A 12,994-nucleotide genomic window follows, 5' to 3' on the forward strand; every position below is an offset into this window, starting at 1 on the left:
TAAGTAAAATCACCCCCACCCCCGACTCCCCACCCCCAGTTTCTCCAGATCTGACAAAGGCTGCCTGCCCCTCCCTACCTTCGGGCCCAAATCCCCAAATCGCAGCATCAACTGTGACTCACCCTGCCCAGCCACCCAGCCTCCCGGCTCCCGGGAGTCTTCTGTGGCAATGGCTTCACTAACTGGTCTTCCTTCAGCTGCCACCCTGGCCTGGCTGCCACGGCCCTCCTTCCTTCTCCAGCCCTGCTCTCACCTCTGTCCCAGGAGGCTCCAGGCTCCCCCTGCGTGTGGCGCCTGGACACAGCTTTCCTCTTTCAGTCTGTTATTCCACCTTATCTCCAGGTCCATCGGTTCCAGAGGCTTTGAACTTTACTACTCTCTGATGACAGGCACAGCACCTGCCAGGCATTTACAGCCATTATCTTTCCGATTTACTACCGTGGAACACAGGAATTATTGTCTCCTTAGCAGACTGGGAAAACCAGGTGTGGAGAATCAGACGGATCCCACTGCTTGTAGACAGTGGAGCGGAGCCTTCCATCCTGTGACTCTGCACCCCTCAACATTTCCCTCCTCGGTAAGGAGCTCATGATGATCCTTTCCCAACCCGTCCCTCCTCCCATCCTCATTAAGTCCCCCAGCCCACAGCTCCTCACACTGTGGGCTGATGGCCAGCCCACACTGCTCTCCTCCCCTCTTAACTGCCGGCAGCCACCTCAGCCTTGCACAATTGAGTTCTTAATTACAGATTGCCTTGGACGGGGCTCTGGTTCTTCCACTTTTGTGTGTCTGTCTCTGAGCTAGGGGGCGGAGCTTCTGCTCGGGCTCAGGCCTTGCCCCACAGATTCTCAGGGGGGCTGACCTGACTTTCCCAGGAAGGGGGAGTCTGCTGTTCCGGAAAGCCAATGGCCACCTTGTCACACTCCCAGTCTCCATCCCAGAGGTTTGCCTTGTATCTCTGCTGGCATGCGTGAGTGAGCGTGCACGCACACACACACACACACACACACACACACACACACATTTTCTCTATTGCACACATGTCTCATCAAAAGCTCTCTTCCCAAACTGAGGTAATTGTATCAACACAAGACAGAAGATGCCCTACTAACTGAATCCTGGGCACTGCCCTCAATGTGGAAGTCCGGTTTAGATCGTGAGGACACCAGAGCTGGTGAAGCTCCCAGGACCAGAGAAGGCATTGGCCTCTCCTCCTCCTCAGAGGCTAGCCTCCACTGGAAGTGGGTGGGGACTTGCTGTCTCCACTGTAGTTCTGCCCCTGCCACTGTGGTCTGGGGGAGTGGAGAGGTGGAGAGATGTGGCCTTTCCACATTAGTGCTTACTGGTGAAATTTGGGGGCCTTTAAAGAAGACCCATCCTCCAGGGAGGGAGGACACCCCTGTAGCTAACCTGGTCCCCACGCACCATCTCCCTTGCCAAAACATCTCTGCCCTGACCCAGGGGACCCACAGGGGACCTTCCAAGCTGTTCATCCTGGGGATTAAATATTGCCATCTCCAGCTTCTCATTTCAAAGCGGGAAGAAGAGCACCCCAAAGACTCAGGATGATCCAGATTTCAGGTTGGTTTCTTCCTGCACACTTAGAGGTAGCCTGAAAGCTCCGTGAGAGAGTACTGCTCTAGAGCCCAGGGGTCTAGGACTTCAGAGGTGGAAATGTGTGGTGGTCCCAGCCCTGAAGCCAAACTTCTCTTCCTTTACAGTTTTGCCTGTGGCGATCCTAACATGAGAATGAGAAGAAACAAGTGATAAATAAAACGATGCTTATGTAAGAACAAATAAAAATAATTATAAAGCACATCCCATAAACCACACAGCCTAGAGGAGCCAGGGAGGGACAAGGGGCGGGAGGAGCGTGGGAGGTGGGTGTCCCACACTGGCAGCCTTGCCTCTGGAGGGAGGGGATGCTGTCCTGGAGGGAGGTGGCTTGTGACTCCTACACCACAGCAGCACATCCAAGAGGGAGGCGCACGCGGATCCACTGGCAGAGGTTTTGCAACTGGGTGTGTAAAGCCTCTCGCGGAGGGTTGAGTGGCATCCTCCTGTTTGGGCATGGCCCTGTGCAGGGAGCCGTGAACACTCCTAGGTGTTCCAGAGACAGGCAGAAGGCTGGGGAGCTGGTGCCAGAGATGGATCCAGCCAGGCAGTGAAGCCAGCCGGAGGGTCGCCGGACCAGGACCCTGCTCATGGATTTGGAGGACCTTCTGCACCTGATCCTGAGTCAGAGACCCCTTTCCAACCTTTGAGACTGCCACCTGGCAGAGTTAAACAGGCCCGGGCAGTGGCTGTCTGAACCACCCGTGGGTGCCTGGGCCAACCCAGTAGAGACGGCCACATTCCAGGCTCTGGGCTGGCAGGGAAGCTGACAGCGAGTTCCCACAGGGATTGGCAGGCCAGGCTGAGGCAAGCAGGCTCTGAACGGTGGTCCCTCTTCCCTGTGGGAGGCCAGAGGCTGAGGCAATGGAAGAACAAGTGTTCAAGGGGGACCCAGACACCCCTCATTCCATCTCCTTCTCGGGCAGTGGATTCCTCTCCTACTACCAGGCTGGGGTTGTGGATGCCCTTCGGGATCTGGCGCCTCGGATGCTGGACACAGCCCACCGCTTCGCAGGGACGTCGGCGGGTGCTGTGATAGCAGCCCTGGTCATCTGCGGGATAGAGATGGGTAAGCCTGGAGGGGGGCGTCCAAGCAGAGCCTGAGGAGGCTTTGGAGATGCTTTGGGGACAAAGCCAGGCCTGGGAGGCAGGAAAGGAGGAGGTGGGTCAGCGGGACAGTGAGCAGTTTTGATGTCTGCAGGGTCACAGCGTTTGACCCGCTGGGTGAGCGTGGACCCAGCATCTCTCCTTCTCCCTCAATGTCCTTACCTGTGAGCTACTCTGTGACTCAGGGCCCTGGGTGAGGGAAAGACAGTATTGCTCTCAAATATCCTGTGTTGGAAGTCATGCCAAGGGCTGGGGATAGAGCTCAGTTGGTAGAGTGCTTGTCTTGCATGTACAAGGCCCGGGGATTCAATCCCAGCACCACAAGAAACAAAAGGGGGGTTACAAGGAGTTACACCAGGACACAGTCAGGTGCGGTTTGGTGGCCTCTTTTCAAATGCAAATACCCTTGGGAGGGGTGACAGTTCAGACTTATCAGGTGAGGATGGATCTTTCACCTTTTCCAGGTGGCTGGAAAAATGCAACCTGAAGGTGGGGGCCAGGGCAGGAGGGGACCAGACGGGAGAGACTGGAAATCAGGGGTCAGGGCAGAAAATGGAAGCTCTCACTTCATCCTCTGTCTTGCTGATCCATGGTCCTTAGAAAGAAGGGGCCACACTGCTGACCCAGAGGGAGGACCACAGAGCCACGCCTGGAGCAGACACCTCCCAAGGGCCCCCTGGCCACTGTGCTGCAGCAGAGACATTTGCTCACCTTCCAGGCCCTTGTGGAGCCGAAATTCTAGGAGAAAAAAAAAAGAAATATAATAAGCATTCAAACAAGAAAGCTTCTAATGTAATGTCAGGAAGTGATAGAATCTAGAATGAATTATAACAGGATAGGGACAGAGGATAAAGTGGGGACCATATTTTGTTTTACATCGTTATTATCATTAGTTGTAATGGTAGTGCTGGGAATTCAACCCAGGGTCACTTACCACTTAGCTGCATCCCCAGACCTTTTTATTTTTTACTTTGAGACAGGGTCTCACTGAATTGCTGGCCTTGGACTTGTGATCCTCCTCCCTCAATCTCCAGAAGGGCTGGGATTACAGGCTGCCACTGCACTTAGCTGGGGGCTATAAGTGGTTAGGGGGAGGTGACATCCAAGCAGTGACCTGTGCAAAGAAAGAAACAGCCCAGAGGCTAGTGTTGGGGGGTGGAGGAAGACAGAGGGAGGGGGGATTGAGGAGCATCTGGGGCCAGCTCAGGTGGCCACAGCAGCCAGCTCTGACCTTACTCTGGCTCCTGTGAGCACTGGCATGCTGGGATGCAGACACCGTGGGCAGGTGGCAGAGAGCATGTGCATGTGCTCTACAGATGGGCCCCAGCCCTGCTGCTCTGGAACCTGGGACCTGGAAGGGAGTTCTAGAGCTGTCTGTGCCTCCGTTTTTTTCATTGTAGAAGGCAGATCTGAACATGGCTCCTTCCCAGGGCTGTGTAAGGATTCAGTGGGCTCACGTGAGTGAACGGCCCATAAAAACACCTGGTATGTGGCAGGCGCTTGGGACCTGTCCACTCTCTGAGCTGGGCAAGGTAGAAACTAAGTTGAGGGATGAGTGTGGCCGGCCAGGAGGACGGCCAGAGTGATTGGATTTGAAGGGACAGCCAGTGAGACCTGCCGAAGGCCCAGCTGCACCCGGTGAGGAGGAAGGGGTAGCAGCCTTACCCCAGAGCAAGCAGGGCGCCTCCCTGCTAGGACCTCACTCTCTGCTGGCTGGAACTGTAGCCATGCCCATTGACATTCGTGTGTGCAAGATGATATTTTATTTTTATCCTTTCACAAGGAATAAGTGAAAGTCAAACAACAGGAAGGTATATAGAATGGAGAGAAAGCCTCTGTTAATCTGCTGCCCCGAATCCCACTCCCCCTCCTGTGGCCTGTGCTATCAGCGTGGATTGTTCCAGATCTTGTGTGTGTGTGTGTGTGTGTGTGTGTGTGTGTGTGTGTGTGTTGCTGGGGGTTGAACCCAGGGCCTTGTGCATGTGAGGCAGGCACACTACCAACTGAGCTGTCTCCCAGCCCCCAGATCATTTTTAAGCACAGAGTTTTCTGTGAAGCAGTTGGTGCCTTTGTCACCCAATGGACCAGCCTGTGACAACAGTGGGCCACAGGGAAACTTTTCACTGAAACCTGGGGACAGGCCTCCTCTCTGTGGGATCAAAGTCCAGAATGTGTGCTGCTCCTAATGATGCAAAGTTCAGGGAAGGGTGAGGTACGGTGGGCCTCGCTCCCCCGACTCAGGGCCCGTGAGACTCATCCACGTCCCTCTAGCCTCGTTCAGGCACTTGAACTCCCGGGTAATTTACTAGTAACTGGCCCTTCCTTTGTATCAGGCGCTGTTCTCTGTCTCTGGCGTGTTAACTCCTTCAGTCCTCACAACAACCTCTGCAGTGCAAACAGTTATTATCTCATTTTATAGAGGAAGAAACTGAATCATGAAATGCTCATGTCACTTGCCTGAGGTCGTACAAGCAGGACTTGGAAAAGCTGGAATTTGAACCCAGTCTGGCCGGAGTCTACACTCTCCCCTTTAAGTCATGCTGGTATGTCAGGGTGGGCATGCTGGCTGTGTAGACAGCAGGTTCTGGATCAGCTCCATCTAGCTGAATGACTCTCCAAAATAATTGTACCAATTTAACCCCAAGAAGCCTGTAGGAGCTCTAATTGTCGCCCCCAGAGTCATTTTTCCTTGCTAGTGTCAGACTGGAAAGCTTTGTGTCAATCTAACACACCTGGAATGATCTTAGGGATTTGGCTTCCTGATTGCTCGTGAGCCTTCTCTCTGTTCATTGACTCTCCTCCTCTGTGACTTGCCAGCTCATGACCTTGCCCTGTTTGGGTTTTGCTCCTGAGTTACCCTTTTCTTTACCTTCTAGGTATTCCTTATGAATTCTTACAGTGGTTATCAGCTGTAGCCCTTACACCTAGATTCCCTACTATGAACCTTGCCATTTTCTTTGTGCTATATTTTGTCACTCAGGAAATTTTCACAAAGTCAAATGGACCCAGTTTTTCCTCTTACAGTTTGTATTTTTTAACCTTCATTACATGGTTGCTTCTACATTGTCTTTCAAAAATCTTTAAGTCTTTCCTATTTAGGTTCATCCATCGGGAGTTTGTTTTGCTGGTAGGATGAGGGAAAGACCCAATTCCTCATTTTGCCGCTCACTTAGAACGCTGCCTCAGGTGTGTTCAAGAGCCTGCATTCCTATGAGACTGTCCTTGGACTCTCTCAAAGTTTCCATTGTCTAAGGGGCCTAATTTCTGCACCAAATGACACTGTGTTAAACATTATAGCCTTATAATAAGGACACATCTCGTATGGCAAGCCCTTCCTATTCCTTCTTCTTTATTTTGCAAATATTGCCTTTATTCTTTTTTTTTTTTTTTTGGTACCAGGGATTGAACCCAGGGTTGCTTTAACCACTGAGCCACATCCCCAGTCTTATTTTTATTTTGAGACAGGGTCTCCCTAAGTTGCTGAGGCTGGCTTTGAACTTGTGATCCTCCTGCCTCAGCCTCCAGAGTGCTGGGATCTCAGGCCTGCGCCACCTTGCCCAGCTGCCTCTATTATTCTTGTCCTACCCTGAGAAACGCTCTGCTGGGATCTTGATTGAAATTGCATCTTCCCATTTAGAAATAGAATCTGTCTCTCTATTCTGGTCTTTTTGTCCTTCAGTCAAGATTTTGTGTCTTTTATTGGATTTGTTTCTGAGGGTCTTATAGTTTTTGTTGCCACGAGTTCTTTTTTTTTTCTGAGGCATTTTCAGATCTAATGGACTATCACAGATAAAAGGAAGGTTGATGGGTTTTGCACACTGATCTTGTTTTGAGGGACCTTGTTGAACACTCCCGAGAGTTTTGAAAGTTTGCCAGTAGGTCATCTGGTATTTTATGCATAAGTAGTAATGCTATATGCATGTAACCAGAGTTAGTCTCTTTCTCTCTCTCTCTCTCTCTCTCTCTCTCTCTCTCTCTCTCTCTCTCTCTTAAGTAACTTTTCTTTCTTTCTGTGGTGCTGAGGATAGAACTCAGTGCCTCATACATGCTAGGCAAGTGCTCTGCCACTGAGCCACAACCCCAGCCCCTTTGTCTGTCTGTCTCTCTCTCTCTCTCTCTCTCTCTCTCTCTCTCTCTCTCTCTCTCTCTCGCTCTTACTGAGGATTGAGCCCAGGGACACTCGGCCACTGAGCCACATCCCCAGCCCTACTTGTATGTTATTATAGACAGGGTCTCACTGAGTTGATTAGTGCCTTGCTTTTGCTGAGGCTGGCTTTGAACTCGTGATCCTCCTGTCTCAGCCTTCAGAGTCGCTGGGATTACAGGCCTACACCACCATATCTGGCCCTTAGTCTCTTTTTTAAACAAAATTCTTAAACCCCTGGTTCCAGGGTCCATCCCCTCAAGGACACATCCCTGACCTTTGTTCCCAGACTGAGCTCTTCTGTCCTGAGGCTGTTTGTCCCTGTGAAAGCTGAGTCAGTGAAGGGTCCATCTCCTGACTGGCCGGTTCTGTGACAGGGCTGATTTGGAGGCTTGAAACCCTTGGTAAAGTGCTTAACACAGTGCCTGGTTTTCTTTTTTCTTTCTTTCTTTCTTTATTTATTTTTATGTGGTGCTGAGGATCAAACCCAGTGCCTTGCATGTGCTAGAGGAGAGCTCTACCGCTGAGCCACAACCCCAGCCCTCTTTCTTTTTTACATTAGAGCAGTGTAGTTGTACATAATAGTTGGGTTCATCCTGACAAAACCATACATGCTTGGAATTCAATTTCAGTTCATGTTCACAATGCCTGGTTTTCACCAGAGATGCAGCAAATGTCCATTCATTCATTCATTAACCTGATGACCACCTGATTAACATGGTGGTCTCCATGACAACTAGTGGGCTTCCAAAATTTCCAATCTGAACTAGAATTAAAAAAAATATCTCCAACTTGTATTTTTCCAAAATACAACTTGTATCATTTTGAAAACTAACTTTTTTCTTACTGAAGAATGGATATTCGGTAGACTTGAAATCCCATTCCCATTTAAGCTACTGCTTGTCCATTTCTTCCCATATAAATCACATGGCAAGACCTTGCTCTCTCCCTCCTTTCTTTCCACAGTGATAGTTGAGCATATACTAGGTCCTGCCAAGGATGCAAACATGTCAAACCAAATGAAACTGCTTTGTCCTCAAGGTGCTGACAGCCTACTGGAACTTGAAGGCAGCCACCAAATAAGCCTCCCGCAACAAAGTTCCAACTGGATGTTAGAAAATTAAAAGGCAGAGCAATAAGCAAACACCTCCAGTCATGGAAAGCCGCCTGGAATTAACTGATGAGCTAGTGATGGAGGGTGAGTGGAAGCTGGACAGGTAGAGGCAGGTTGGGCAGGAACCCAGGCCTCTGAGCAAGAACGCAGCAGGACAACATGACAACATGACAAAGCCACTCGGTGCGGCAGCATGGTGTCACTGCGTGGGGGACAGAGCAGGTCAGCTGAGGTTGGGGCTTCAGAGAGGTGGGCTTGGGCCCAGGGACGGCTGTCCCAGGTGGGAAAGCCTCCAGAAAGTAGCCACGCCCCGCAGAGGCCCGAGCAGGCTGCAAGGCCCCCAGCCACTGCCCCAGGATCCAAGGTCTCCAGCTCACGGCCTGAAACCCACAGTGACAAAGCCTTGCTTATATTGTGGCTGAGTAAGCATAAGTCTAAACGGAGCCGTCGTGACAGGATAGTTAGCATACTCTGGATCACAATTTTGACATTCTTTTCTGGTCATTGAAAACTGTTTGTCAGGACCCTATATTGTTGCTTCTCAAGTTTTTATTTTTTCATGCGTGCTAAAGATTTTTAAAAATAGTTCTTAGCTGTAGATGGACACAATATCTTTATTTATTTATTTATTTTTATGTGGTGCTGAGGATCGAACCCAGGGCCTCCCACACGCTTGGCCAGTGCTTTGCCGCTGAGCCCCAGCCTGATGCTTCTCCATCTTGACTGCACATAGAATCACCTCCACTGCCAGGGTCTCCCCTCACTAAGTAATCTGGGGCAGCGCTGGGCATCCCTGTCTATGAAGGCTCCCCAGGTGGTGCCCATGTGCGGTCAAGGGGGAGACCAAGTCCTTTTTGGAAAGCCAAGCTCTCTCACTGGGCGAGGTTCCGTGAGTCTGAGCAGGCTGTGGAGGTGAGCCGGGGGGGCCTCTCATGGAACAGCCCATCACATACTGGACCAGCCACGTCTCTGGATCTGATTATTAATGGGAAGTAGATTTTTTTCAGGGTCGAGAAAAACAGCTTCTCTATAGCAGCGTTGGGTTGGATGGGTTTCTGACAGGTCCTCTAGCTGAGCCGGCCCAATGCTGGCCTCCAAAGTCCCCTTAGCCCATCCCACACAGCCCGCTTTGAGGAACTGTGGAGTGGTGTGGTACAGAGGATCCTGTGGCTGTTCTCTGTCTCTCCCCTTCCCCCACCACTTTAAAAAATAATTTGAATGAAATATAATTCACATACCATCCAATTCACCCCTTTAAAATATATAGCACTGTGATTTTTCACATATTCACAAAGTTGTGAAATCATGACTACAATCCATCTTAGCACATTTAAGTTATCCCCAAAAGAAATGATCTTTAGCTGTCACCTCTTAACTCCTCCATTCCCCCAAGTCTCTGGCAGCCACTCATCAACTTTCTGTCTCTTCCAGTTTGCCTACTCTGGACATATATTATAAAGGGAGTCATATAATACGTGGTCTTATTTCTGGCTTCTTTGACTTAGCATAATGTTTTCAAGGTTCATCGGGTTGTAGCAGGGGTCAGTGTTTTAATCCTCCTCATGACTGAGTAATATTCCATTGAATGGACATACCACCTTTATGTATCCTTTCATTAGATGATGGACATTTGCTTTGATTATTACTTTTAGCTAAAATGAACAATGCTTCTGTGAACATTCATGTCCATTTTTAAACTTTTTTTAATATTTATTTTTTAATTATAGATGAACACAATATCTTTATTTTCATGTGGTGCTGAGGATCAAACCTAGTGCTTCATGCGTGCTAGGCAAGCGCTCTACCACTGAGCCACAACCCTAGCCCCTAAACTTTTTTTAATATGGAAAATTTTTAAACATATTGCACAGAACAAAATAACAAACCTCTATGTTCTCTTGGCCCTGGAGACTTTGTCCTCAGCCCCCCACAGCTGGTGTGGCCGCTGCACAGTGTCAGGACCCAGTCCCCTCCCATCACCTCGCTCACAGGTGTGGCCTCTTCCTGGGGTCCCAGAGGGCCATGTCCTCATTCCAGCAGTCAGAAAGGGGAAAGGGAGGGCACACAGGGCACACCCCTTCCCTCCCTGGGCAGGACTCAGAGGTGATGCGCATCCTGGAGGCCCACATCCCAGGGACCAAAGCTGAGTCACAGGGCCCTACCTGACTGCAGAGGAGGCTGGGAATGCAGATGTCGCTCTGGAAAGCCACGAGTCCAGCCAGACATTGGGGGTTCATTAAAAGGAGGGGAGAGTGGACATTGGGGACAGCTATCAGTCTCTGTCACAAACCATAACTGGCAATCTAAAATGATGGAGACACTCTGTCCCCTTCCTGGGGCCAAGACTGTGACTCAGCAACCACAGGATCAAGCCAGTCTGTGGGCCCGTGGGGGCTGACATCACCCCCTCACCCGGCTCCTTCTCTCGTTGCTGTGATGTCCAGTTTGCCCACAGAATCCGTCCACCTATCCCCAGCACTGGATGCTGTCCTGTTCTGATTGCCTCAAATGTTCTGTCTCGTTTCATCGACTAGATGAAGGGTTGATCAGTCAGACCTGGTGGGCCCCACGGCTCCCACATGCTGCTCGTAGAACAAGAGCTGCTTGATTGCCGTCTGTTGGCAGTGACAGCGAATGCATCGCTCTGATTCCTATTTTGGGGTTTGCCTGGCTCTCGGAGAATATTCTTCAGTTATAGACGTGACATATAACCCTAGGGTGTTGAAGGAGGAAGGCCCATGGGTCTGATTCCCTCATTTTTCTGGTGATTGTATTTAGACCCTGGTAGAGGAAGTGACTAGATGGAAGTGGACCTCACTTAGGTCAATAGTTTTCAAACTGTTATTCCAAGGAGTCCCAGAGTTCTGTGTATGGGGAAGAAAATCAGGAGGAGGACACAACTGAAGCCCCGGCTTCAACTTAATATAGACCTGCTATTGTCTATCTCATTCATGGAGTCTCTTTCTAAATTAATTTAAAGAAAATCTTTTAGCATTTTTTTTTAAGTTTGAAAAGCATTTGTTTCAGTCACTTTTTAGACGCTTGAGACTGAGTAATTTATAAAGAAGAGAGGTTTATTTGGGCTCATGGTTCTAGAAGTCTAAGAGCATGGTGCCAACATTTGCTTGGCTTCTGGTAAGGGCCTTGTATTGCTTCAACTCACGGTGGGAAGTGGAGTGTGTGAGAGAAAAAGAGGCTGAACTCTGCAGATAGATAGCTAACCCATCCCTCAATAAAGACATTAATCCGTTCATAAGGGCTCCGCCCCCGTGACGCACACATCTCCCACTAGGCTCCACCTCCCAACCCTGCTGCATTGAGGAAATAAGGTTCTGACACATGAATTTTGAGGCGAACACTAAACCCAAAGCACCACTTTCTGAGCCCTAATCCCTTTAAGGTGCCCAGAGGCTGAGGGTCCGTTTCTGTCTACCTGGCCATGATGAAATGGGCCTTTCATCCATTCACTCTGGGGATCCAGCCCTGAGCAGAACAGGTAGTTCCTGCCCTCAGGAGGCTGACCTTCTGTAGGTGAAATCAAGCCACAGACAACTAAACACACAGAAGGCCAGGGGGTCTCGGGAGACACCAGGCAGGGTGACAGTGGGAGGTGATGCTGGGTGCAGTTTCAGGTGGGCTGGTCGGGGTCGGCCTCTGGGAGGTGGGTGGAGGGAAGAGAGTTCCAGGCTGAGGCCAGCAGGTGCCCTCGCTGCCGGCCACACAAATAAACCTGTTTGCCTTCTCAGGAAGCCAGCTCCTTCTTCTGGACAGGAAACAGGCTTCATATGAGCCTTGCAAAGTCAGGGACAGTGGGGGCCCCAGCCCGCACGTGGGGGCCCCAAAGGACCCAGCACAACTCCTTCCCTGGAGGCAGAGGACACGGCAAAGGTCTTAACCAGCCCCCAACCTGGCTCCAGTGCTGCCCAGGCAGCTCCTGGCATCCTAGGCCTCCCGGGGCCTGGAGCCAAGCGTGGCTGAAGTTACTGTCATTGGCTGGTGGCTCAGGTACACACTGGGCAGTGCATCCAGTGGGCCTCCAGGGAGGGTGCTGGGAAGAGCAAGTGACTCTTGGGGACCTTGGCTTTGGTTATTCCTCTCCCTGGTCATCCATGTGCCTGTCTTTGTCCCTCAGTTGGAGAATGAGACACTGACAGGTCTGATGGAGAACCCAATTCTCAGGAAGGGAGAGGGTAGGGCCGAAGTTCTGGCCCTGCCACTGAGTGCCCAGGGTCCCTGAGTGGCCAGTGACCCGCCTTGCCTTCTGTTTCCCCATTGATAACTCAGACGTTTCAGTGAGGGACAAAAAGTGGGCACCTCTGGTGCCATGCCATGCCAATATCAGTCACAAAATAAGTCACAATAGGCTTTAGACACCCGGATGTTGAGTTCGTGGGTCAGCAAGTGGAAAGACGATTATCTTGAAATCAAAGCACAGGTAAAGAACATTTTCAAACTGAACTGAACCATATCCTAGAAAATCTATTAAAACCAACCATCATGACTAGAATCCAACCTGCAACAGTGAGCTCATCTGCCAGAGGAGTTGGGTTTTCTGTAGGAATTCTGTGTGGTCTGGACGGTGGAAGGCTGGATCAGAGCTGGCTTGTGTGGGCCCAAGTGGGGCACCCCAGGGTCATCACCAATTTGGGACCAAGTTTCCAGTTAATTCCTTCGGAGGTTGTTATTAGTTTAAGTTCTAAACTCCATGTAATGCTGGCATGCAGCTTTGGGGGGTTCCGTTTTGGGGGGTTGACTGGTTTTTCACCCAAAGCCACTGGTGCCTTTCAGTGGTCCAGCAGCGTGGGCAGGTCCAAGCAGAGGTCTGCTGGACCCCACCCTCCTGACCCAGCTTCCAACCAATGTTCCCCGGCCCTGCCAGTTTCTGGTCCAATCATAGCCCCGCAGTCACCAGGCACGTCATTCCTTCTCTTGGTACCAGCTGTCTGGTCCATCTTCGTTTCTTTCCTTTCTTATGAGTTCAACCATGACTTGCAATTTTATTTGCACTTTATTTT

General features: G+C 50.5%; 1 protein-coding gene across 1 annotated transcript in view; it reads left to right on the plus strand.

Annotated features, from left to right (window-relative positions):
• Positions 1–2,478: 2,478 nt before the first annotated feature.
• Positions 2,479–12,994, plus strand: part of PNPLA1 (patatin like domain 1, omega-hydroxyceramide transacylase) — a gene marked incomplete at both ends in the record, with an annotated part of 38,498 nt that continues 27,982 nt past the window's right edge. The window contains 1 exon segment of the mRNA XM_081293749.1: positions 2,479–2,683. Within this exon segment, the coding sequence (XP_081149875.1) occupies positions 2,479–2,683 (205 nt within the window).

This window comes from Spermophilus citellus (genome assembly GCF_964194105.1).
Source record: "Spermophilus citellus genome assembly, chromosome: 5".
Lineage (NCBI taxonomy): Eukaryota > Metazoa > Chordata > Mammalia > Rodentia > Sciuridae > Spermophilus > Spermophilus citellus.